The sequence below is a fragment of the Pseudophryne corroboree genome, chromosome 7 (assembly GCF_028390025.1).
Source record: "Pseudophryne corroboree isolate aPseCor3 chromosome 7, aPseCor3.hap2, whole genome shotgun sequence".
NCBI lineage: Eukaryota > Metazoa > Chordata > Amphibia > Anura > Myobatrachidae > Pseudophryne > Pseudophryne corroboree.
The window spans coordinates 404,252,365-404,280,096 of NC_086450.1; the positions used below are offsets into that span (position 1 = coordinate 404,252,365).

A 27,732-nucleotide genomic window follows, 5' to 3' on the forward strand; every position below is an offset into this window, starting at 1 on the left:
CAGCCCCTGATGAGGATCAGCATGCAGCCAGTGCTCATTTTAGGAAGACAAATTCAATACTGGCAGGCGGATGGCAGCACCATTGACACGTCACTCGTTTTTCCAGCAGCGGCAGTACTAGTCTGCGACTGTCAGTGTCAGTGAGTGGCTGACTTGTAAGTAAGCTGCTACAGCTTGCAGGGGAAAGAGAGGGGCAGCCAGACCAGGCTGTGGAGGAGCAGTGTAATTGCAGTGAGTGCCATCAGGGGTGTATGTTTGGTGCACACCGCAACATCTGACAATGTACCTGCTTTATTAGGATTGGTACAAGGGTGGATATATATATTGTATTGACCGTCAATAGATGGTGCTAGACACGCCCAAAAGGCGGCGCTAGACACACCCCTCCGACGGTGCACCCCCTAATAAAATGTGCTGCGCACGCCTATGTCTATATTTATTTTATTTTTAAGCCATTTAAGTTTGAATAGGCGACATTTAATTGAATTAAACGGTATCTAAGGCAAAGAAATGCTCCAAACAGCAGGCTCTTATATAATGAAAGTCTTCTGTATAAATAAAAGTAGCATCAATCCAGTAAAGCGACAGCACTACACACCCAGGCTGATTTCTGCATATGTCAATCAGGGCGGGAGTCGGGGGACCAGCCGTAACCATGGTGATAGGTCTACCCGACGCTCCCACTCGCCCTTAAGCAAGATGGCGGCGGTTGACTCCCCGGACTAGCAGTGCGGTGGGCGGCTTCGGTGCTGGTCACGTGATCCGTCGGCGGCCGGTGCGGGCAGCTCTGTACACGGTGCCCCCGGAGCGGAAGCAGCAGCAGGAGCCTGGGGGATGCCCTCATGTCGCAGGTGTCGGGCGCTGCCCCGGCGAGCAGCAGCGGTGGCGGCGGGGGGAAGGAGAAGAAGGTCTCCCTGGGGAAGAAGCTGTTCTGGCGGCGGGGAGGGTTAGTTAGCCGCTTCCTGCGGACCCTCAGCACCTTATCCCACCTCAGCAATGAGCAGGAGGCGGCCGCCGCTGCTGCTGCTGCCACCGCCGCCGAGCCACCTCCACCCAGGGACAAGCCGTGCTCCCCGGCCCGCAGCCAGCCGGCCTCCCCGCAGCTCCCGCCCCCCAGTCCCCGGGTGCCCGGCCTGTCCGGCCTCCGCAACCACGGCAACACCTGCTTCATGAACGCCGTGCTGCAGTGCCTCAGCAACACCGACCTGTTCGCCGAGTTCCTGGGCCTGGAGCAGTACAAGGAGCCGGGCGAGGAGGCCCCGGCCAGCCCCCTGCCCAGCCCCGGCAGCAGCAGCGGCGGCCTGGACCGCGGGGAGGTGACTGAACAGCTGGCCAAGCTCCTGCGCTCCCTCTGGACCCTGGAGTACACCCCCCAGCACAGCCGCGAGTTCAAGGTGAGGGACCGGGGGAGGGTGGGAGGAATAGTTCTTGCCCTGTCCCTTGGAGTTGCCCTGAGACAGGCATATGAATACTGTGGGACTACATATACCAGCATGGACTTCTGGTTGCTATTTGTAGTTCCGCAACAGCTGGGGAGCGGCAGGTGACCTCGCCTATTGCTATACATCTTGGTGACTTGCTATGGAGAGTGCTGCTGCCCCATATAGGGTTGATTGCGCTCTCCCTGCGCGTGGCGTTGTACCCTCTATAATAAGATGGGGTGGTGGCCTTGCCGGATTGCAACTGGTAATTGCTGTGTGCTTCCCGCTAAAGATGCGGTGCATAGTGAGACAGGGTGTTGCTTTGGGGGTACGTAGCAGAGGGTGTTGCAGCTTTTGTGTAAGGCACTCTAAGTAAGAAGTTCTGCAGCGACGCGTCTGTTTTTGGAACACGCGCAGGGAAAGCCTGAAAGACTTGTAAGTAAACTGAACTTGTTTTGTGCATGTTTACATGTCCCCTTGGGTTCCAATTCTTTCTACACTTATAATCTATTTCATTACTAACATTTTATATAGCGCCAACTTACTCCGGGTATATATGTAGCTATAAGGTTATCTCTGTCGCTGTGATGCCTCGTGTGGATTTTGGTCAACAGCACTTTGGATTTGGCGTGTTGCTCTTCTAGTACTCATAACTTATTTTGTTCTTTGCAGTGTCAAGTGTCCTCCTAATGAGTACTTAAGAAACCTGTGTATTGCCAGAACGTGTGCTAGTATCACTTGTATGTTCTTACTGGGCACTGTAATAGCTGGAGAACACGGAGAGAGCACTTGTTGAGATCACCTGAACGTGTTCCGATGTTGTTCTAAAAAATGCTAAGTCCCGATGGGTAAAAAATAGCCTCCTCCTTTCATGCTGTGGATGGCGAGAAAATAAACCCTGCTTTTAAATGCTGATATTTAAAACTAGTGCAAAGGAGCACTTAGGCCGGGGATGATGGTGATGTAGAGGTTCTCTGGGCTCCGTTACAGCCTCATTAGGGTCTACGTACTAAGCCTTGGAGAGAGAGAGAGACGGTAGACTGAGATAAAGTACCAACCAGCTCCTGTCATTCTTCAAGAACAGCATGTAACATGTCATTTAGGAGCTGATTGGCCAGTACTTTTATCTTATTCACTTTACAGCTCTCCAAAGCTTAGTTACATTTGCCCCATTGTGTCCTTTGGGCGAGTCGCTTTGCCTTTCCCTTCTCTGAAGTGGCTGCACCAAGGCCCTTGGCAGAATCAGTGACCATGTTGGATGTGCAAGTGGTGGTCAGTCTAATGGTCCCTACACACTTAAAGATTTCAGTGAACGATATGAACGTTCTCGTTCATATTGTTCAATGTGTAGGCACCAACGATGCGCAGCCCTGCTAGTGCCGGGTCGCTTATTCATGCAGGCAGTCTCGTCCATATTCGCATGCACTGCTATGGAGCTGGGTGACGGGGGGAGTGACCCGTCGCCATCCCCCCGCCGGCAGTATCAGCCTTCGAGCAGCTCGGCGGCGGGTCACCAAGTGTGTAGGGCCCTTAAGTTTGATTTATATCAATATCTAAGGTTTTGAGATGGTTTTTTTTATTTATTCCAGATGTGTAAAACACTGCTGGTAAATCTACTAACCTTCGGTTCTGATTCTAAACTAAATCAGACTGCTACCCACAGACATAGTTTTTGACAGGTACACAATGGACGATCAACTGTAAGGGCTGTAACACGCTATCCGGCTGGCGCCGCCCAGCAAAAACCCGGCCGGCTTTTAACCGCTGCCGTGATGCAAAGACACATTGAGCACAATGTGTCCTTACACACGGTATGGTCCTGGCCCGGCTGCCGGGTTGCAGCCAAGTCTCACCACTGGAAGGTCCGGCTGCCGGGCCGGCGCCGGGCCGTCTTTACAGCCAGTAAACCGTGTGTGTGAAGGGGAGCTTTCACACACAACGTTTTTTTCTGAAGCCGTGTCTAATGCTGCGCATGCGCACAGCATCACACACGGCTCAAAGCCGTCCTGTGTGACAGACTCTGCCGGTTTCTCCCGGATGGCAAAAAGCCGGACAAAGTTTGTCCGGCTTTTTACCATCCGGGAAAAACCGGAGTGTGTGTGTTACAGCCCTTAGGCTTCAACTAAAACCGGAGGCACGATATAACGACGCCCAAGTTCAGCGGCCATGCAGGATGCCGGATAAACTTTGACAAGTCATTCCCAGTCACTGTCAAATGAATGGGGTAGTGCTGGTTTATAATATAGAAATCTGTGTGCATGGCTCTACTCTTTCTGGCCTTCCCCCTATTCTTAGACAGGCTCTTCTGGTCTGGTGACTGGCGCACTGTTGCTAATTCTACCTTTTTTCATTATCTTCAGCTGCGGCATGCATTGTGGACGCAGTTGGAGACGGCCCCCCTAGTTATTTCGGTGTCTCCAGTCAAGAAAATGCTTCTCTCGCTTGGCTCCAGGGGACGTATATCCCAGATTTATGCCACTTTGAATGTGCAGGTTAACTCTAATATATTTGACCCCTTAAGACTTAAATGGGAAGGTGACCTTGGTGCTCTTTCTCCTGAACAGTGGATGCAAATTCTAGGATCCATTAGATATACCACCCCGTGTGTTCGGTATCAGCAGGTTCATTTTTATATTTTACATAGAATATATCGTACCCCAGTAATGTTACATAGGGCACATCTTCGCTCTGACACCTGCTGTCCGAAGTGCGATGGAGAAGGGGCTGATTTCTGGCATCTCTTGTGGTCCTGCCCAAAGTTGGTACCATTTTGGATCGCAGATTGGAATGATATTACCCTAACAGAACCATCCCTTCCAGTATTGGATGCTAGACTGTCTGTTTGGGCTAGATATCGAAGAGACACATTCCCTGGTCATATACCGCTTTGTTTTATGCTTAACTACTCTTGCAAAAGTACTGATAGCCAGGAAGTGGTTCTCCCCTGAATCACCCAGTATATTTCATTGGAGAGCTTTGGTTAACGAAGTCTCTGACCATGAAAAGGCAATGTTTAGATCTAGGGGCACGACGGTTAATGATTTTAATAAATGGGATAGATGGAACACGTCAATCCTCGGTATGAGGGGGACGCGAGATAGGGACTGAAATGTCTGTCTTGGATATTGTACTGTGGGAGCCCTCGCTTGTCTACTCTGGAACAGGTTGAGAGCTTACTTTCTTAGTATATGGGCCCTCATTCCGAGTTCGCTTCGTAGCCGCTTTTCGCAGCATTACACACGCTAAGCCGCCGCCCTCTGGGAGTGTATCTTAGCTTAGCAGAATTGCGAACAAAGTATTTTCAATATTGCGAAAAGATTTTTCTGTGCAGTTTCTGAGTAGCTCGAGACTTACTCTTCCAGTGCGATCAGTTCAGTGCTTGTCGTTCCTGGTTTGACGTCACAAACACACCCAGCGTTCGCCCAGACACTCCCCCGTTTCTCCAGCCACTCCCGCGTTTTTCCCAGAAACGGCAGCATTTTTTCACACACTCCCATAAAACGGCCAGTTTCCGCCCAGAAACACCCACTTCCTGTCAATCACACTCCGATCACCAGAACGAAGAAAAAACCTCGTAATGCCGTGAGTAAAATACCAAACTTCTTAGCAAATTTACTTTGCACAGTCGCAGTGCGAACATTGCGCATGCGCAATTAGCGGAAAATCGCTGCGATGCGAAGAAAATTACCGAGCGAACAACTCGGAATGAGTGCCCTTGTTTTTTGCTTATTCACGCTGCAATGCCTAATGTATGATGCTTTACGTATTACTGATATGCTGTAATTCTTGAACTACTGATATGTCCACACTAACATGTATGTACTTGACCTACGTATTGAGCTATGTTTAGCTGCTGTTTGTTTTGGGGGGTTTTTGTGTATGTTTATGGCAAACAATAATAAAAATTCAATAAATACTGAATTTATAAAAAAAAAAAAAAAGAAATCTGTTTGCAAAATTGATGGAAAATCGACTAAAACCACCAAACTGACATTTATTAAATTCACCCTTGTGTGTAAGTGGTGCTGAAACATTGGCTGATGGGCACTTCATGTGGCGCAACTCTGACATTCAGTTTAAGACCTGTTTATTGCATTTCCTTTTTATTGTGTGTGTGTGTATAATCACGTGTGTGTATGTATGTATGTATATATATATAATATATACAGTGTGTGTGTGTGTATGTGTGTGTATATGTGTATATATATATATATATATATATATATATATATATATATATATATATATATAGAGAGAGAGAGATGTAGATATATATATATATATATATATATATATATATATATATATATAATTTTCCCAGTAAGTTATAATTGGGCACATTTCAATTATAGAAGTTGAATTCAATACAGTGCCCTGTGACACCTGACGACGAGATTTCTTCTTGAACCCCTAGAGGGATGCGAGCAGAAATACGACAAAAGTGGAGTCGCCATGCTGATTTCTGCCCTTAGCGCAGTGGAAACAGCATCGTCGGGCACTTAAGTCGGAGACTGCTGGTTCTCCCGACAAAACACCCTGTTTAGTCCTGGAGAACGGGCATTCTCCTACTTACCATTGCGTTGTATTGAATAGCCTCCGGTAGCTAATTCCAGACGCTATTCAACTCTTAGAATTGAATCGTGCCCAATGAATTGGATGTAACTGTCCAAAAATAATTAGTAACTCTTCCAACACACCCACAAGGTGGCTGTCCAGTGTCGTTTGTGTTTTTTGGGTGTCGCCAGTATCCCTGATCCCCAGCTTTTCTTTCTGTTCAGTTATGTAATCACTTTTCCATTACGAGATGGGTTTAAAGTTCTTCTTTAGCAATGTTGTTGTTCCAAAGCTTTTGGCTACATTTTTTGTTTTGTTTCCGCACCTCTATTTCTATCAGTTATTTTAGTTGATTTTCATTAATTTATGGCTAATTCAGTCAGTTATTACAGTTCATTAAAGCTTTCTTCCAAATCCATACAGTGGAAGGTCCAGAATAGGCTCCCAGGGTCAAAGTTCTGCCCGGCGCTTTCGGCCGTGAGGTTCGACCAGGACCCCAATCCTCCTAAAACCTGGCCAGGATCCAACTGGACCACCTCGCATTAGTTTCATCCCAGTCAGTGCAGGGGTTGGTGTATCTGTGGGTGTCGTGGACACCCACGAGTGGGAATAGTCCCTGTTGGTCGGCATGCAGAGGGTTTGGGATGTAGGTGCTGGTATTGTGATTCACATAACTACATCCCATTTCAGCTCGCAGTCCCCACGTGTTAGTGAGCTGAAAGGTGTGAAAAAAGTGACCCATTTGGTCGGATTCAGCTTGTCTGGGCGTGAAGAAAAAACAATTGAATATATCCCCCCCCCCCCCTTCCCATGACTTTGCATTGGGCGCGATGAACAATTGAATTGCTCCAGTGAACCATTTTATTTCATTCATTCATTCATTCATTCATTCATTCATTCCGTAGTGCGGAACGAGTTCTATTGGCACGTTCACCTGACAGCCATGATTAGTGATGGCTTACTAATAGCTTTCACATCTTCCTATGTATTTTGATAATATGTGTAAACAGTAAAAATACTTTGTTCAGTCCATACTGCCCCTGCGCCCTGCCCGCATCCTAGCGGGAACACTAAATAGTGTAGCACTGACAGCAGGTTTCTGTCATTCTGGATGGTGGATTAATAAATATTACTAAAAAGGAAGACTTTACTTCACTTTTTTTTTTTTTTTCCCTCCTCAGTGTCCGATACATTGATTAGAGAAAAAATTCCTGGCTATACAAGCACTATTAGTGAACGCTTTATATGACTGAATACACGATTGCTGGCATGCCTGTGTCACATTGACACAAGGCACATTACTGTCCTCCTATCATGTAGAACAAATGCTTTCTGCCGCATAAGTGTCCTTGGATAAGTTGTGTACAAAATTGCACGTTGTAAAATAAGAGCACATTTCTATTGACACATTTTTGCGGGCATGAAGTGATGTATTAGACCGTGGCGTGCTTGTTCTTATTAGTGCAAAATAAGACTGAAGACTGAGACTCCAGCTAGCCGAGCTTACTTGTAACAATGTAGCTGTGAAACCATCGCTCACTTAGTGACACTTATGTCTGTGCCTTAGATGTTTGTCGTTTTAAATCATTTCCTTTCAAAACCTCTGCATCTAAACGATTGCCCACAAAGTTAGTTTTGCAGAGTCCACACAATGTTGTCCATTTATGAAGAGTCACACTGGTATAATGAATGCAAAGACTGTGAAATGTATCACTGTCAGATAAGACCTTTATATATCTAAGCCTGCAGTAAATTTACATGCGTGCCAATGCCTTGTGAAACGCCCAACATGCTGAGTATCAGGCCATACTCCTCGCTGGAAACGCGCTTCTAAGCTGCACATATCCCATAACCATTCCTTCAGAGGACTTTGATTTCACTGCATGTTTAGGGCGGCGGGTGTGGTTCTCCCTCCAGGTATTTTGTAGAAATAAAAGCCGCCCACGCCTTGTACCTGAACATGTAAATACTTCTATTTCACCTTTTGTAAATTGAGATCACTCCATTCTTCTTGTTCTTGTCACCAGAATGGGTTTCTACATGCTGTGCAGCTGCTGGCTGAGATGTGATTGTATACTATGGGAAAAGGAGTTCATTTTGTTATCGTCCCCATTTACCGTGTTTGAGATAGATATCTATCGCCATCTAATTAAAAAAAAAAAAAAAAAAAAATATATATATATGTAAAATAACATATTACATTTTTTTTTTTTTTTGCTGTTGAACCCCACATTTGGGTATTTTTTTTTTTCCTTTTTGAAAACCTGAAGTAATGATTTGTCTGATGTTTGTAACTTACTTTTTGTAGTCTTTCCAAAAATATTGCTGAGAGATATTCTTTTCACGTTTATCGCTTAATTTTTATTCTTTTTGGGAGGGATTCGATTCTCAGACATCAACGCAATGTGCAGTTCCGGAACTACATGTCACATCTGCTGCCTTGGCAAGGTTTTCCTCGCTCCCAATATATAGACAACCTTAACTGGCTGGTATATGTGCAGCCAGGCTTTGCGGTGACGCCCGATGGCACATCAACAGGAATTCAATATCCACTCTGACTTCAGGGATCAAAATAGATTGAACTGTTTGTGGGCATAATTCAAATGTGGTTGGATTTGCGGCACGTGCCACTGTTCTGTACTTTGTGCACGCGTCCGAACTTTACTGCGATGTTGGGGTCGCATCGGCAGCAGACTGTCAGTGATTGACAGTCTGCTGCCATATGGGAGTGGTGCGAAAGTGGTGAAAGCCTCCGTTATCCAAAATGAGTTGTATTGCCACCATTGTGCGAGTATGACAAGACCAGGATCTCTGTCGGAAGATGGTCTCTTTGTTAGATCTGCGGCGGCCGTCTTGCACGATCACATGGGTCACGCTGCCAGGTGGTTGTGTTTCAGATGATCCGACGCAGTTTACTAATTCAAGCAGGATGTGTGATGCCGCCTGCTGCATTACCATGTTAGAGCTATTGCTGCTGCTCCTATGTAGCCAGTAGCGATAGCAACTACACCTGAATCAGACCCCATGTGGAAGGACCTGCTCCTAGAGATTGTTCATTCTACCTTGCAGCGAAGCTGCCGACTTTCTGGCTGCTCCCTCCGGGAGGGAGCAGCCAGGTCGGCTCATCAGGGGGTGGTGCTCATGAAAAGGGGGCGAGCAAGGGGCGTGGATGTGCAATTGCATCATTGGGCCTCTGCCCCCCGCTATACAAGACCAGCATTACCGGCATTGTACAGCAGGGAGCGGGGCTGTGATGGCGCGATTCAGCACGAATCAAGTCATCGCCCCTCCCACAGTTTCACTATTATCCGGCGGCTGCAAGATGGATGCTGGTGGCTTGCCTACTTTTCCGGGTGGCAGGTAGTGCCACCAGATTTTTGAGAGCCTCCTGGCCATTCCGGGAGAGTAGGCAAGTATCCTTTGGAGCCTTGTACATGGTCATCACATGTTCCTGTATAGTACAGTAAAGGTGGCTTCCAGGTTAAAATAATGCTAGATAGATTGGCTATTTCTCTGACGTCCTAGTGGATGCTGGGAACTCCGTAAGGACCATGGGGAATAGCAGGCTCTGAAGGAGGCTGGGCACTCTAGAAAGATTTATGACTACCTGGTGTGCACTGGCTCCTCCCACTATGACCCTCCTCCAAGCCTCAGTTAGATTTTGTGCCCGGCCGAGGTTGGATGCACACTAGGGGCTCTCCTGAGCCTTTAGAAAGAAAGTATAGAAATTTAGGTTTTTTATTTTCAGTGAGACCTGCTGGCAACAGGCTCACTGCAGCGAGGGACTAAGGGGAGAAGAAGCGAACCTGCCTGCTTGCAGCCAGCTTGGGCTTCTTAGGCTACTGGACACCATTAGCTCCAGAGGGATCGACCGCAGGCCCAGTCCTTGGTGTTCGGTCCCGGAGCCGCGCCGCCGTCCCCCTTACAGAGCCAGAAGCAAGAAGAGGTCCGGAAAATCGGCGGCAGAAGACATCAGTCTTCACCAAGGTAGCGCACAGCACTGCAGCTGTGCGCCATTGCTCCTCACACACACTTCACACTCCGGTCACTGAGGGTGCAGGTCGCTGGGGGGGGGGGCGCCCTGAGAAGCAATAATAACACCTTGGCTGGCAAAAATACCACAATATATAGCCCCAGAGGCTATATATGTGGAAAATACCCCTGCCAGAATATAGGAAAAAGCGGGAGAATAGTCTGCGGAAAAGGGGCGGAGCTATCTCCTTCAGCACACTGGCGCCATTTCCCCTCACCCTTCCGCTGGAAGGAAGCTCCCTGACTCTCCCCTGCAGTCTACACTACAGAAAAGGGTAAAACAGAGAGGGGGGGCACTAAATTTAGGCGCAGTATACATTTATATAGAAAAAGCAGCTATAGAGGACATAACTCAGTTAGTCCCTGCATTATTTTGCGCTCTGGTGTGTGCTGGCATACTCTCACTCTGTCCCCCCAAAGGGCTTTTGTGGGTTCTGTCCTCTGTTAGAGCATTCCCTGTGTGTGTGCGGTGTGTCGGTACGGCTGTGTCGACATGTTTGATGAGGATAATGATGTGGAGACGGAGCAGATGCCTTTAGAAGGGATGTCACCCCCTGCGGGGCAGGCACCTGAGTGGATGAGCTTATGGAAAGAAATGAGTGCACGTATAGACTCCTTGCATAAGAAATTTGACGACATGCCAAATGTGGGACAGCCGACTTCTCAGCTCGTGCCTGTCCAGGCGTCTCAGAGGTCATCAGGGGCTCTGAAACGCCCGCTACCTCAGATCGCAGACGTAGATGTCGACACTGATACTGACACCAGTGTCGACGACGATGAGTCTAACCTGATGCCCACTAAGGCCATTCACTGCATGATTGAGGCAATGAAAGAGGTGTTACACATTTCTGATATAAATACAGGTACCACTAAAAAGGGTATTATGTTTGGGGAGAAAAAACTACCCGTAGTTTCTCTATCGTCCTAAGTGGATGCTGGGGTTCCTGAAAGGACCATGGGGAATAGCGGCTCCGCAGGAGACAGGGCACAAAAGTAAAGCTTTTACAGGTCAGGTGGTGTGTACTGGCTCCTCCCCCTATGACCCTCCTCCAGACTCCAGTTAGATTTTTGTGCCCGGCCGAGAAGGGTGCAATTCTAGGTGGCTCTCATAAAGAGCTGCTTAGAGAGTTTAGCTTAGGTTTTTTATTTTACAGTGATTCCTGCTGGCAACAGGATCACTGCAACGAGGGACAGAGGGGAGAAGAAGTGAACTCACCTGCGTGCAGGATGGATTGGCTTCTTGGCTACTGGACATGAAGCTCCAGAGGGACGATCACAGGTACAGCCTGGATGGTCACCGGAGCCACGCCGCCGGCCCCCTCACAGATGCTGAAGCAAGAAGAGGTCCAGAATCGGCGGCTGAAGACTCCTGCAGTCTTCTTAAGGTAGCGCACAGCACTGCAGCTGTGCGCCATTTTCCTCTCAGCACACTTCACACGGCAGTCACTGAGGGTGCAGGGCGCTGGGAGGGGGGCGCCCTGGGAGGCAAATGAAAACCTTTAAAAAGGCTAAAAATACCTCACATATAGCCCCAGAGGCTATATGGAGATATTTACCCCTGCCTAAATGTACTAAATAGCGGGAGACGAGCCCGCCGAAAAAGGGGCGGGGCCTATCTCCTCAGCACACGGCGCCATTTTCTGTCACAGCTCCGCTGGTCAGGAAGGCTCCCAGGTCTCTCCCCTGCACTGCACTACAGAAACAGGGTATAACAGAGAGGGGGGGCAAAATAAATGGCAATATATATTAATATAAAAGCAGCTATAAGGGAGCACTTAATCATAAGGCTATCCCTGTCATATATAGCGCTTTTTGGTGTGTGCTGGCAGACTCTCCCTCTGTCTCCCCAAAGGGCTAGTGGGTCCTGTCTTCGTATAGAGCATTCCCTGTGTGTCTGCTGTGTGTCGGTACGTGTGTGTCGACATGTATGAGGACGTTATTGGTGTGGAGGCGGAGCAATTGCCAAATATGAGGATGTCACCTCCTAGGGGGTCGACACCAGAATGGATGCCTTTATTTGTGGAATTACGGGATAGCGTCAACTCGCTTAAGCAGTCGTTTGCCGACATGAGGCGGCCGGACACTCAATTAGTGCCTGTCCAGGCGCCTCAAACACCGTCAGGGGCTGTAAAACGCCCCTTGCCTCAGTCGGTCGACACAGACCCAGACACAGGCACTGATTCCGGTGGTGAAGGTGACGAATCAACCGTATTTTCCAGTAGGGCCACACGTTATATGATTTTGGCAATAAAGGAGATGTTACATTTAGCTGATACTACAGGTACCACTAAACAGGGTATTATGTGGGGTGTGAAAAAACTACCAGTAGTTTTTACCGAATCAGAAGAATTAAATGACGTGTGTGATGAAGCGTGGGGTGCCCCGATAAAAAACTGCTAATTTCAAAGAAGTTATTGGCTTTATACCCTTTCCCGCCAGAGGTTAGGGAGCGCTGGGAAACACCTCCTAGGGTGGACAAAGCGCTAACACGCTTATCAAAACAAGTGGCGTTACCCTCTCCTGAGACGGCCGCACTTAAAGATCCATCAGATAGGAGGATGGAAAATATCCAAAAAGGTATATACACACATGCAGGTGTTATACTACGACCAGCTATTGCGACTGCCTGGATGTGCAGTGCTGGGGTAGTTTGGTCAGAGTCCCTGATCGAAAATATTGATACCCTGGACAGGGACAATATTTTACTGTCGTTAGAACAAATAAAGGATGCATTTCTTTATATGCGTGATGCACAGGGAGATATCTGCACACTGGCATCACGGGTAAGTGCTATGTCCATTTCGGCCAGAAGAGCTTTATGGACACGACAGTGGACAGGCGATGCGTAGAGGAGTTATTTGGGGTCGGTCTATCGGATTTGGTGGCCACGGCTACGGCCGGGAAATCCACCTTTCTACCTCAAGTCACTCCCCAACAGAAAAAGGCACCGACCTTTCAACCGCAGCCCTTTCGTTCCTTTAAAAATAAGAGAGCAAAGGGCTATTCATATCTGCCACGAGGCAGAGGACGAGGGAAGAGACAGCAACAGGCAGCTCCTTCCCAGGAACAGAAGCCCTCCCCGGCTTCTACAAAAGCCTCAGCATGACGCTGGGGCTTCGCAAGCGGACTCGGGGGCGGTAGGCGGTCGTCTCAAGAATTACAGCGCGCAGTGGGCTCACTCGCAGGTAAATCCCTGGATCCTGCAGATAATATCTCAGGGGTACAGGTTGAAATTAGAGACAGAGCCACCTCGCCGTTTCCTGAAGTCTGCTTTACCAACGTCCCCCTCAGAAAGGGAGACGGTTTTGGAAGCCATTCACAAGCTGTATTCTCAGCAGGTGATAGTCAAGGTACCTCTTCTACAACAAGGGAAGGGGTATTATTCCACTCTTTTTGTGGTACCGAAGCCGGATGGCTCGGTAAGGCCTATTCTAAATCTGAAGTCCTTGAACCTGTACATAAAGAAGTTCAAGTTCAAGATGGAGTCACTCAGAGCAGTGATAGCGAACCTGGAAGAAGGGGACTTTATGGTATCCTTGGACATCAAGGATGCGTATCTCCACGTTCCAATTACCCCTCACACCAGGGGTACCTCAGGTTCGTTGTACAAAACTGTCACTATCCGTTTCAGACGCTGCCGTTTGGTTTGTCCACGGCACCTCGGGTCTTTACAAAGGTAATGGCCGAGATAATATTTCTTCTTCGAAGAAAAGGCGTATTAATTATCCCATACTTGGACGATCTCCTAATAAGGGCAAGGTCCAGAGAACAGCTAGAGATGGGTTTAGCACTATCTCAAGAGGTGCTAAAGCAGCACGGATGGATTCTGAATATTCCAAAATCCCAATTAATGCCGACAACTCGTCTGCTGTTCCTGGGGATGATTCTGGACACAGTTCAGAAAAAGGTTTTTCTTCCCGAAGAAAAAGCCAAGGAGTTATCTGACCTGGTCAGGAACCTCCTAAAACCAGGAAAGGTGTCTGTACATCAATGCACAAGAGTCCTGGGAAAAAATGGTAGCTTCTTACGAAGCAATCCCTTTCGGCAGATTCCATGCAAAGGGATCTGTTGGACAAATGGTCAGGGTCGCATCTTCAGATGCACCTGCGGATAACCCTGTCGCCGAGGACAAGGGTATCCCTTCTGTGGTGGTTGCAGGAGGCTCATCTATTGGAGGGCCGCAGATTCGGCATGCAGGATTGGATCCTGGTGACCACGGATGCCAGCCTGAGAGGCTGGGGAGCAGTCACACAGGGAAGAAATTTCCAGGGAGTGTGGTCGAGCCTGAAAAAGTCTCTTCACATAAGCATTCTGGAACTAAGAGCAATCTACAATGCTCTAAGCCAGGCGGAACCTCTGCTTCAAGGAAGACCGGTGTTGATCCAGTCGGACAACATCACGGCAGTCGCCCATGTAAACAGACAGGGCGGCACAAGAAGCAGGAGGGCAATGGCAGAAGCTGCCAGGATCCTTCGCTGGGCGGAGAATCACGTGATAGCACTGTCAGCAGTATTCATCCCGGGCGTGGACAACTGGGAAGCAGACTTCCTCAGCAGACACGACCTTCACCCGGGAGAGTGGGGACTTCATCCAGAAGTTTTCCACATGCTATTAAACCGTTGGGTAAAACCAATGGTGGACATGATGGCGTCTCGCCTCAACAAAACACTGGACAGATATTGCGCCAGGTCAAGAGATCAGCAGGCAATAGCTGTGGACGCGCTGGTAACACCTTGGGTGTACCAGTCGGTATATGTGTTTCCTCCTCTGCCTCTCATACCAAAGGTATTGAGGATTATACGGCAAAGAGGAGTAAGACTAGTGGCTCCGGATTGGCCAAGAAGGACTTGGTACCCGGAACTTCAAGAGATGGTCACGGACGATCCGTGGCCTCTACTTCTGAGAAGGGACCTGCTTCAGCAGGGTCCTTGTCTTTTTCAAGACTTACCGCGGCTGCGTTTGACGGCATGGCGTTTGAATGCCAGATCCTAAAAGGAAAAGGCATTCCGGAAGAAGTCATTCCTACCTTGATAAAGGCAAGGAAGGAAGTCACCGCGAAGCATTATCGCCGTATTTGGCGAAAATATGTTGCGTGGTGCGAGCAGCGGAGTGCTCCGATGGAGGAATTTCAACTGGGTCGTTTTCCTACATTTCCTGCAATCAGGATTGTCTATGGGTCTCAAATTGGGATCTATTAAGGTTCAAATTTCGGCCATATCAATATTCTTCCAAAAAGAATTGGCCTCAGTCCCTGAGGTCCAGATTTTTTATCAAAGGAGTACTGCATATACAGCCTCCTGTGGTGCCTAAGGTGGCACCGTGGGATCTAAATGTAGTTTTAGATTTCCTCAAATCCAATTGGTTTGAACCACTAAAGAATGTGGATTTGAAATATCTCACATGGAAAGTGACTATGTTACTGGCCCTGGCTTCGGCCGGGAGAGTATCTGAACTGGCGGCTTTGTTTTATAAAAGCCCTTATTTAATTTTCCATTCGACATAGGGCAGAGCGGCGGACGCGTCCGCATTTTCTCCCTAAGGTGGTATCAGCGTTTCACCTGAACCAGCCTATTGTAGTGCCTGCGGCTACAGACGACTTGAAGGACTCCAAGTTGTTGGACGTTGTCAGAGCCTTAAAAATATACATTTAAAGGACGGCTGGAGTCAGAAAATCTGACTCGCTGTTTATACTGTATGCACCCAACAAGTTGGGTGCACCTGCTTCTAAGCAGTCGATTGCTCGTTGGATTTGTAACAAAATTCAACTTGTACATTCTGTGGCAGGCCTGCCACAGCCTAAATCTGTTAAGGCCCATTCCGCAAGGAAGGTGGGCTCATCTTGGGCGCCTGCCCGAGGGGTCTCGGCATTACAACTCTGCCGAGCAGCTACGTGGTCAGGGGAGAACACGTTTGTAAATTTTTACAAATTTGATACCCTGGCAAAGGAGGACCTGGAGTTCTCTCATTCGGTGCTGCAGAGTCATCCGCACTCTCCCGCCCGTTTGGGAGCTTTGGTATAATCCCCATGGTCCTTTCAGGAACCCCAGCATCCACTTAGGACGATAGAGAAAATAAGAATTTACTTACCGATAATTCTATTTCTTGGAGTCCGTAGTGGATGCTGGGCGCCCATCCCAAGTGCGGATTATCTGCAATACTTGTACATAGTTATTGTTAACTAATTCGGGTTATTGTTTAGGAAGCCATCTTTCAGAGGCTCCTCTGTTATCATACTGTTAACTGGGTTTAGATCACAAGTTGTACGGTGTGATTGGTGTGGCTGGTATGAGTCTTACCCGGGATTCAAAATCCTCCCTTATTGTGTACGCTCGTCCGGGCACAGTACCTAACTGGAGTCTGGAGGAGGGTCATAGGGGGAGGAGCCAGTACACACCACCTGACCTGTAAAAGCTTTACTTTTGTGCCCTGTCTCCTGCGGAGCCGCTATTCCCCATGGTCCTTTCAGGAACCCCAGCATCCACTACGGACTCCGAGAAATAGAATTATCGGTAAGTAAATTCTTATTTTTTCCCCCATCAGATGAATTAAATGAAGTGTGTGAAGAAGCGTAGGCCTTCCCTGATAAAAAATTGGTAATTCCTAAGAAGGTACTAATGGCGTTCCCTTTCCCGCCAGAGGATAGGTCACGTTGGGAAACACCTCCTAGGGTGGATAAAGCGCTCACACGTTTGTCTAAAAAGGTGGCACTACCGTCTCCGGATACGGCCGCCCTCAAGGAACCTGCTGATAGAAAGCAAGAGGCGATCCTGAAGTCTGTATACACACACTCAGGCCAGCTATTGCGTCAGCATGGATGTGCAGTGCTGCCGCTGCGTGGTCAGATTCCCTGTCAGAAAATATTGACGCACTAGACAGAGACACGATTCTGCTAACCATAGACCATATCAAAGACTCAGTCTTATACATGAGAGATGCACAGAGGGAAATCTGCCGGCTGGCATCTAAAGTAAGTGCATTGTCCATTTCTGCTAGGAGAGGCTTATGGACTCGCCAGTGGACAGGAGATGCAGATTCTAAAAGGCACATGGAAGTTTTGCCTTATAAGGGTGAGGAATTATTTGGGGATGGTCTCTCGGACCTAGTTTCCACAGCAACGTCTGGGAAGTCAGCATTTTTACCCCATGTCCCCTCACAGCCTAAGAAGGTGCCGTTTTATCAGGTTCAGTCCTTTTGGACCCAGAAAAACAAGCGTGGAAAAGGCGGGTCTTTTCTGTCCAGAGGCAGAGGTAGGGGAAAAAGGCTGCAACAAACAGCAGGTTCCCAGGAGCAAAAGTCCTCCCCCGCTTCTTCTTCCAAGTCCGCCGCATGACGGTGGGGCTCCACAGGCGGAGCCAGGTACGGTGGGGGGCCGCCTCAAGAATTTCAGCGATCAGTGGGCTCGCTCACAGGTAGATCCCTGGATTCTTCAAATAGTATCTCAGGGGTACAAACTGGAATTCGAGGCGTCTCCACCCCACCGGTTCCTAAAATCTGCCTTGCCGATTACTCCCTCAGACAGGGAGGCGGTGCTAGCGGCAATTCACGAGCTGTATTCCCAGCAGGTGATAATCAAGGTACCCCTACTTCAACAAGGCCGGGGTTACTATTCCACACTATTTGTGGTGCCGAAACCGGACGGTTCGGTGAGACCCATTTTAAATTTGAAATCCTTGAACATCAAGGATGCTTACTTGCATGTCCCCATTTACCATCCTCACCAGGAGTACCTCAGATTTGTGGTACAGGATTGCCATTACCAATTCCAGACGCTGCCGTTTGGACTGTCCACGGCACCGAGGGTATTTACCAAGGTTATGGCGGAAATGATGATACTCCTTCGAAAAAAGGGAGTTTTAATTATCCCGTACTTGGACGATCTCCTAATAAAGGCGAGGTCCAAGGAACAGTTGTTGGTGGGAGTAGCACTATCTCAGGAAGTGCTGCACCAGCACGGCTGGATTCTGAATATCCCAAAGTCACAGCTGGTTCCGACGACACGTCTACTGTTCCTGGGTATGACTCTGGATACAGTCCAGAAAAAAGTGTTTCTCCCGGAGGAGAAAGCCAGGGAGTTGTCATCTCTAGTCAGAGACCTCCTGAAACCAAAACAGGTATCGGTGCATCACTGCACGCGGGTCCTGGGAAAGATGGTAGCTTCTTACGAAGCAATTCCCTTCGGCAGGTTCCATGCCAGAATTTTTCAGTGGGACCTGTTGGACAAATGGTCCGGATCGCATCTTCAGATGCATCGCTTAATAACTCTGTCTCCAAGAACCAGGGTGTCTCTACTGTGGTGGCTGCAGAGTGCCCATCTTCTAGAGGGCCGCAGGTTCGGCATACAGGACTGGGTCCTGGTGACCACGGATGCCAGCCTTCGAGGCTGGGGGGCAGTCACACGGGGAAGAAACTTCCAAGGACTATGGTCGAGTCAGGAGACTTCCCTTCACATAAATATTCTGGAACTAAGGGCCATTTACAATGCCCTAAGTCAAGCAAAATCCCTGCTCCTACACCAGCCGGTGCTGATCCAGTCAGACAACATCACGGCAGTCGCCCATGTAAATCGACAGGGCGGCACAAGAAGCAGGATGGCAATGGCAGAAGCCACAAGAATTCTCCGATGGGCGGAGAATCATGTACTAGCACTGTCAGCAGTGTTCATTCCGGGAGTGGACAACTGGGAAGCAGACTTCCTCAGCAGACACGACCTCCACCCGGGAGAGTGGGGACTTCATCCAGAAGTCTTCCAGATGCTGGTAAACCGTTGGGAAAAACCACAGGTGGACATGATGGCGTCCCGCCTCAACAAAAAGTTAAAAAGATATTGCGCCAGGTCAAGGGACCCTCAGGCGATAGCTGTGGACGCTCTAGTGACACCGTGGGTGTACCAGTCGGTTTATGTGTTCCCTCCTCTGCCTCTCATACCAAAGGTATTGAGAATAATAAGAAAGCGAGGAGTAAACACAATTCTCGTGGTTCCGGATTGGCCAAGACGAGCGTGGTACCCGGAACTTCAAGAGATGATCTCAGAGGACCCATGGCCTCTGCCGCTCAGACAAGACCTGCTACAGCAGGGGCCCTGTCTGTTCCAAGACTTACCGCGGCTGCGTTTGACGGCATGGCGGTTGAACGCCGGATCCTGAAGGAAAAGGGCATTCCGGAGGAAGTCATTCCTACGCTTATTAAAGCCAGGAAAGATGTTACGGCAAATCATTATCACCGCATATGGCGGAAATATGTTGCATGGTGCGAGGCCGAAAAGGCCCCAACAGAGGAATTTCAACTAGGTCGATTTCTGCATTTCCTGCAAGCAGGAGTGAATATGGGCCTAAAACTAGGCTCCATTAAAGTACAGATCTCGGCTCTGTCGATTTTTCTTTCAAAAAGAACTAGCTTCAGTACCTGAAGTTCAGACATTTGTGAAAGGAGTGCTGCATATTCAGCCCCCGTTTGTGCCTCCTGTGGCACCTTGGGATCTCAACGTGATGTTGAGTTTCTTAAAATCACATTGGTTTGAGCCACTAAAAACCGTGGATCTGAAATATCTCACGTGGAAAGTGGTCATGTTATTGGCCTTGGCTTCAGCCAGGCGAGTGTCAGAATTGGCGGCTTTATCATGTAAAAGCCCTTATCTGATTTTCCATATGGATAGGGCAGAATTGAGGACTCGTCCCCAGTTTCTCCCTAAGGTGGTGTCAGCGTTTCACCTGAACCAGCCTATTGTGGTGCCTGCGGCTACTAGGGACTTGGAGGACTCCAAGTTGCTAGACGTTGTCAGGGCCCTGAAAATATATGTTTCCAGGACGGCTGGAGTCAGAAAATCTGACTCGCTGTTTATCCTGTATGCACCCAACAAGCTGGGTGCTCCTGCTTCTAAGCAGACTATTGCTCGCTGGATTTGTAGTACAATTCAGCTTGCACATTCTGTGGCAGGCCTGCCACAGCCAAAAATCTGTAAATGCCCATTCCACAAGGAAGGTGGGCTCATCTTGGGCGGCTGCCCGAGGGGTCTCGGCTTTACAACTTTGCCGAGCAGCTACGTGGTCAGGGGCAAACACGTTTGCAAAATTCTACAAATTTGATACCCTGGCTGAGGAGGACCTGGAGTTCTCTCATTTGGTGCTGCAGAGTCATCCGCACTCTCCCGCCCGTTTGGGAGCTTTGGTATAATCCCCATGGTCCTTACGGAGTTCCCAGCATCCACTAGGACGTCCGAGAAAATAAGAATTTACTCACCGGTAATTCTATTTCTCGTAGTCCGTAGTGGATGCTGGGCGCCCATCCCAAGTGCGGATTGTCTGCAATACTTGTAAATAGTTATTGCTAACTAAAGGGTTATTGTTGAGCCATCTGTTGAGAGGCTCAGTTGTTTTCATACTGTCAAACTGGATATAGTATCACGAGTTGTACGGTGTGATTGGTGTGGCTGGTATGAGTCTTACCCGGGATTCAAAATCCTTCCTTATTATGTCAGCTCGTCCGGGCACAGTGTCCTAACTGAGGCTTGGAGGAGGGTCATAGTGGGAGGAGCCAGTGCACACCAGGTAGTCATAAATCTTTCTAGAGTGCCCAGCCTCCTTCGGAGCCCGCTATTCCCCATGGTCCTTACGGAGTTCCCAGCATCCACTACGGACTACGAGAAATAGAATTACCGGTGAGTAAATTCTTATTTTTTGCTCCTGTTCAGGGACAAATTCTGCAGTAATCTTTGCAATACATGTTCAAAACAAAAGTATCACTATCCCTTTCAGACTTTCAGAATTGCTGGGTCTAGCAAACCAGCAAATTCCCGGGTCTCAGCCCATCTCTGGTCAAGAGAGTTTGCTTTCAGACCTACCAAAATCCTGGGTTGATGCGTGTTCACGTGCAAACACCCGGCATGTGTGAAAGTGGTATAAATCAAGATGTAGTACAGCCTTGCATGCTGTTGGAATACTTAGTTTATTACGGTATTCTTATGTCTGAAGGATGCTCAATAAGCAGAGGTTAGAGTCTTGCTGCCTCCTGATTATGATTCAGACAGCCATAATTTCTTCATGTTCTTGAGAAATTGATTGTCCGGAAATCACTTTTGATTGTAATGAGTTGAAACAAGGCAGTGACCTCTAAAATGAGAAAAGTTAAGAGTACTTATTGGAAATGCTACAGTATTATTTTGTAGTAAACACAGTTGGATACGAAAACTCTGCGGCATCAAATTGATTGGAGTTCCTGCCTATCTGTATTGTAATACTCATAGTAACTTCACAAGAGATGCCTTAAAGGAGGGTAATTAAAATTTCTAAGTACACCAACAGCAAAAACTGCGTAACTAAAAGTATGCGCCCTCCCTTCCAAATTGGTGTGCTTGGCCATTTCAGCTGCACCCAACAGGTGAAAGCACCCAGCCATGCAATCGCCAGTGTCAAACACTAGCCATAGAATGGGTCATACAGAAGAGCTGGGTGGGTGAGATTCAGTTGTTTGCGACGTCCGCCAACAAAGCAATTTAATTTTTGCTCCGTTCCGACACAATCGGCTGCCAGCGCCTGTATTTCAGCTGGCACGCCCTCAAGGGCAAGCGAAATGAGCAAAAAGTGACCCATTTGGATGCCCAAATAGGACTTTTCGTGTCGTTCTCATGTATGTGGCTAAACCCGACCTCCCTGAACGTGATAAAAAAAAACAAAGAAACAATTGACTATCACCCACGTCAATGGTTCCTTTCCAGCAAGTCAGTTTGTCAAATATGGAGCTTCCCTTGCCAACTGGCAGTACTGTTATTGGGATATGGAAATGTCTAGGAGCGGTGGTCGACGCAAGCTCGCAAAGCAGGGAAGCATGTAGTTGGTGAAAGTAGTCTGCACTCACTTGCACCGCTCCCTGCCAAGTTCTTAGCTGCCTCTAGAACAACTTCAACACGAGCAGATAGTCTAAAGTTTCATGGATTGGGTTTCCGTGGCTGAGCAGCAGCACAAAAACCGCACCTCAGCTTACGTGATGCCAAAATGGCGTGGTGTATAGCAGACCACCATCTGTCCAAATTTTTGGGTGTCAGTACGGTGGTCAGATAGTCTACCTGTTGGGAAGGTCTTTTGATCACAGTTTAAAGGCATTTTGTTTTCCTATGTCTGGTGATTGTTTTAGCTTCAGTGCGCAATCATCCCAGACATTCTCAATTGGATAACAATTAACAGTGTGTTGTTGAGTTACATCATGGCAGGTATGTTTAGCACAGAGCAAATAATAAAGTATTAAAGAACTAATGGAGACTCTTATACCCCTTTCACATCGCACAAATAACCCGGTACCGACACGGCATATTGCCGTGTCGAACCGGGTCAGTGTGCGATGTGAAAGCACACTGGGCGATTTAGCGGGTCGCCTGACCCGGTAAATCAACCCGGTAAAAAAGAAGGGTTTTACCCGGGTTGATTACCGGGTCAGGTGCGGTGTGAATGGGAGCCGTGTCGATGCGACACGGTTCCCATTCACAAGGTAGGGAGAGGCGGCGCTGGAGATGAGCTCATCTCCCGACGCCGCCTCCACCCCCGCCCCTGCTGCTGCTGCGGCCTCCGTTGTCATGGCAACCGACCCGGTATATTGCCGGGTCGGGAAGCCTGCAACGGAGCGCAAATGCCGGATCCTACCCGGTAAGTACACGTTTGTCTTACCGGGTAGGACCCGGCATTTGCGGTGTGAATGCAGCATTAGTAAAGGATGTATAAAAGACTGTGAACAGATACTATGTATTGTCTGAGGCACAGCATAGGAAACCAGGTGACTCATCTCTCCAATTTGTCTTGATTCTATAATACAGTTGGTAAGCGGGTATCTACAGTATAATTGTCAGTTATTGCATATATAGTCCGTTTAAAAAAACAAAACGTCAACTACCTGCATATGAATAGCTTAAAGTTGTTATTGGTTCTCAAAAGACCCTTGTATAGTGTTCACTCTAGGATTTTTTTTAGGGCAGGGTGCTGATCACGGGGAGGGCACATTTTTCAGTTAGAAGGGCAAAATTAGGTACATACTAAAATGCTTGGTCCTCCCATTCCCACATGCTAAAGAATGGACAGTGCAAAAATTTAGGGGCGTTGTTTTTCGTGGGGAAGGGGCATGGCCACATAATAGTGGCAATTCACATTACACCACACAGTAGTGTAGCTAATACACACTGCACCGGGTAGAACCTCCTAAACACTTTGCGCCAGGTACAGCGCGTTATACACTTTGCGCCAGGCACAGCGCGTTATACACTTTGCGCCAGGCACAGCGCGTTATACACTTTGCGCCAGGCACAGCGCGTTATACACTTTGCGCCAGGCACAGCGCGTTATACACTTTGCGCCAGGCACAGCACACTGCACCAGGTAAGAGCACTGAGGCACATTGCAGTAACCACCTTGTCCCCCCCCAGGGCCGTAGCGGACACAGACAGGGAACGCACCACACGTGCAGGGATCGGCGCCTTCCGTGATCTAGTAGGTAAAGCTGGGCTTTGTGACTGGGGCTTCCCGCGGTGCCGTCTGAGGCGGTGGCAGCGCTGCCGCTCTTGCTTCGAGGGGGTTGAACACCTCAAAGCAAGAGCGGCAGCGCGGCCACCACCTCAGACGGCACCGCGGGAAGCCCCAGTCACAAAGCCCAGCTTTACCTACTAGATCACGGAGTACGCCGATCCCTGCACATTGCCAGCACCCCCCAGAGACGCTGTGGCAACCCATCCATCACCCGCACTCGGCACTAGCCTTCACTCACCTGCCGCAAGCAGCCAGGCGCCAAAGAGGAAGGGAAACTGGCTCCACCTCCTCTTTACATCATTCAGCCCAGGACCAGCATCAGGCAAACATACAAAAATCCCCATTAGGGATTGGCCTAATGAGGAGCGCGTCACCGGGGACCCTCCCACTTTAGAAACTTGAGTCCCAGGTCTTTGCAATCACTGGGGACAGTGTGCTTAATGTGTCCGGCGGCGGGGTCCGGCGTGCAGCAAAGTGCGGGGCGGGAGGGCGCACACAAACGGGCAGGGTGGCATTTAGGTGTCTAAAATAGAGGCAGGGTGCAGCGCCCTGTGAAAGACACTAGAGTGAACACTACTTGTATGTAATAAGGCAGTAATGGGATGCTGTTACACATTGCCTCCTTGCGGAGAATTTAATTGTTTATGCTCGTCAGACCCTTAGATGGCAACCAGAAATCTGCAAAAAGTTGGGCAGCGCGCTCAGTACTTTGCGCAGGTTTAACATAGTACCACAGTTAATGAGGTTGAAGAGAGGCAAAATGCCCATCGGGTTCAACCTGTATTCTGTATTAAGATGAGTTCATTATAATGTGCCTGCTGAAGTAATGTTTTATGACTAATTAACAACTATGACTCATGTTCCTCCCAGATTATCAATGTGGATATTTTAAATGCTATAAACTTGGATATCTATTTCAGTCAGAAATTTATCCAATCCGTTTTTAAATGCATTTACAGAGTCCGCCATTACCACCTTCTCTGGCAGGGAATTCCAAATCCTTATTGCCCTAACTGTGAAGAACCCTTTCCTACGTTGCTTATGGAATTTTCTCTCCTCTAGCCTCAGCGAGTGCCCACGTGTCCTATACAGAGTTCTTTTAATAAACAAATCCTCTGATAACTCTCTGTAATGTCCCTTTACATAGTTGAAGATATTCATGTCTCCTCTTAGACGCCTCTTTTCCAGTGTATACATATTCAACCTAGTAAGCCTTTCCTCGTAATCCAGTCCCTCTATCCCTTTAATCAATTTAGTAGCTCGCCTTTGAACCCTTTTGAGGTCACAGATCTTTTTTTTTTTTTTTTTTAATGTGGTGCCCAGAATTAAACACACCATTCCAGGTGCGGACGTACCAATGATTTGTACAGTGGCAGTATTACACTCTCGTCCCTTGTCTCAATTCCCTGTTTTATGCACGCTAGCACCTTACTTGCCTTCTTTGCTACACTTTAACATTGTATCCTGTTATTAAGCCTATTATCAATGAGTACCTCCAAATCTTTTTCCAGTACTGTTACCCCTAGATTTTCCCGATTTTATTGTGTATAATGCAAGTTTGTTTTTAGTCCCAAAATTCATAACTTTACATTTTTCTATATTGAAACTCAGTCTCCATTTAGATGCCCAGATTTGAAGTTTAGATAAGTCATTCTGTAGAGCAGTGTTTCCCAACCACGGTCCTCAAGGCACACTAACAGTCCTGGTTTTAAGGATTGCCATACCTGAGCACAGGTGACTTAATTAGCACCTCAGTTATTTTGATTAAACCATTTGTGCTCAAACATGGTTATCACTAAAACCTGGACTGTTGGTGTGCCTTGAGGACCGTGGTTGGGAAACACTGCTGTAGAGACTCCATCTATTTCCGAATTAATTACCCTAAACAGTTTAGTATCATCTGCAAAGATTGACACTGTGCTTTCTGGGCCTATTACTAGGTCATTCATAAGAATGTTGAACTGTAGTGGCCCGAGTACGGACCCTTGTGGTATTCCGCTGACTACTGATGCCCAGCTGGAGGACATCCCATTGACCACTACTCGCTGTATCCTGTCACCCAAACAGTTACTTATCCATGTACGAATAGTTTTTCCTAGGCCAAGCTCCTTTAATTCGATGATCAGTCTCCTGTGAGGCACTGTATCGAAGGCTTTTGCAAGATCTAAATAGAACACATCCACTGCTTTTCACTGGTCAAGATTGTCGCTCACTTCCTCATAGACGCTAACTAAGTTAATTTGACATGATCTGTCCCTCACAAACCCATGCTGGTTCTTGCTAGTAATCTTAGCGGTCTGCTGATACTCCTGTACGCTATCCCTTAAAATTCTTTCCAATATTTTCCTCACTATAGATGTCAAACTAACCGGTCTGTAGTTACCAGAGTGATTTTTAGTTCCCTTTATAAATAATGGCACCACCTCAGCTATACGCCAATCCTTCGGTACTGTCTTGATCTAATTGAACTATTGAAAATCAAGTATAGGGGTCTTGCTAATTGTGAAGTCCATCTGGGCCAGGTGATTTATTAATCTTAATTTTGCTTAGTCTCTCCCGGACTACTTTCTCACTTAAATAAGTATCTAGCCACAAATCATTACTGTCACTGTCGTTATGCACTACTCCCACAGTCAGTTCTTCTCTGGTGAACACTGATGATAAAAAATTTGTTTAGTGTTTCTGCTTTTATTTTATCGTCATTTATCAATACTCCAGATTCATCTATTATTGGACCTACGTTCTCCTTTTTTAACCTTTTACTGTGTATGTATTTAAAAAAAACTTTTTAGGATTGGTTTTACTCTATAGGGATTTGCTTTTCGTTTTCAATTTTAGCTGCTCTTATTATTGTTTTGCATCTTTTAGTGCATTTCTTGTAGTACTGGAATGACTCCTCCTTTCCATTGGATTTAAATGCTTTGAAAGCACGCTTCTTTTTATCCATTTCTTCCTTGACCTTCTTATTAAGCCACATTGGTTTGAGTTTAGTACTCCTGTGTTTACTTCCCATGGGAGTAAATTTGTGAATATTGCTATCTAGAAACCCCCTTTTAAAGCATCCAACATTTCCGTAGTGTTCTTGCCATGAAACAAAACTTCCCAGTCAATGTCGTTTAGTGCACGTCTCAGCATACTGAAGTTAGCTTTTCTAAAGTTAAATGTTTTGGTTGATCCCTTATAGCTATGTTTTTTTAAACTGATGTCGAATGTGATCATATAGTGATCACGGTTTCCCAAGGTCTCCCCAACTTTAGTGTTTGATATAATGTCCACATATTGGTAATTACTAGATCCAGAATAGTTTTACCTCTAGTTGGGTCCTCGACTAATTGAGACAAGTAGTGATCCTTTAATGTATTTAAGAACCTGTTGCCCCTAGCTTTAACACATGAATCGTTACTCCAATTTATATCAGGATAAATTAAAATCCCCTAGGACAGGGGCGGCCAGACTTTTGGAGTTGGCGATCTACTTTGAAAGCTAAAAAGCTTCTGTGATCTACCTAGGAGGAATAATCAAAAAAGGGGTGTGACATAACAAAAAGTGGGCGTGGCATAACAAAAAAAAGGGACGTAGCCTTGCTGCACAGAGTGTAATGATTGCCTCACACGAAATGACACATTGGACCCCACAGGTAAAAACCTCAAACACATATGCCCCCACAGTGCCTGATACACATGCCCCCACAGTGCCAGATATGCCCCCACAGTGCCAGATACAGATATGCCCCCACAGTGCCAGATATGCCCCCACGGCGTCAGATTACAGATATGCCCCCACGGTGTCATGTGCCCACAGTGCCAGATATGCCCCCACAGTACCAGATATGCCCCCACAGTACCAGATATGCCCCCACAGTACCAGATATGCCCCCACAGTACCAGATATGCCCCCACAGTACCAGATATGCCCCCACAGTGCCAGATATGCCCCCACAGTGCCATGTGCCCACAGTGCCAGATATGCCCCCACAGTGCCAGATTACAGATATGCCCCCACAGTGCCATGTGCCCACAGTGCCAGATATGCCCCCACAGTGCCAGATATGCCCCCACAGTTCCATGTGCCCACAGTGCCAGATATCCCCCCACAGTGCCAGATATGCCCCCACAGTGCCAGATATGCCCCCACAGTGCCAGATATGCCCCCACAGTGCCAGATATGCCCCCACAGTGCCAGATATGCCCCCACAGCCACATATGACCGCACAGTGCCAGATA

The 27,732-nt window shown here is 47.8% G+C and overlaps 1 protein-coding gene across 2 annotated transcripts in view; it reads left to right on the forward strand.

The window, feature by feature from the left end:
- Positions 1-660: 660 nt before the first annotated feature.
- USP31 (ubiquitin specific peptidase 31) overlaps positions 661-27,732 on the forward strand; it is a 118,444-nt gene continuing 91,372 nt past the window's right edge. The window contains exon 1 of one of the 2 annotated variants that reach the window (XM_063934658.1): positions 661-1,394. In XM_063934658.1, coding sequence (XP_063790728.1) covers positions 843-1,394 — 552 coding nt within the window. In that variant the 5' untranslated portion in view covers positions 661-842. The remainder of the gene's footprint in view (positions 1,395-27,732) is intronic. The other variant, XM_063934657.1, reaches the window with a different exon arrangement.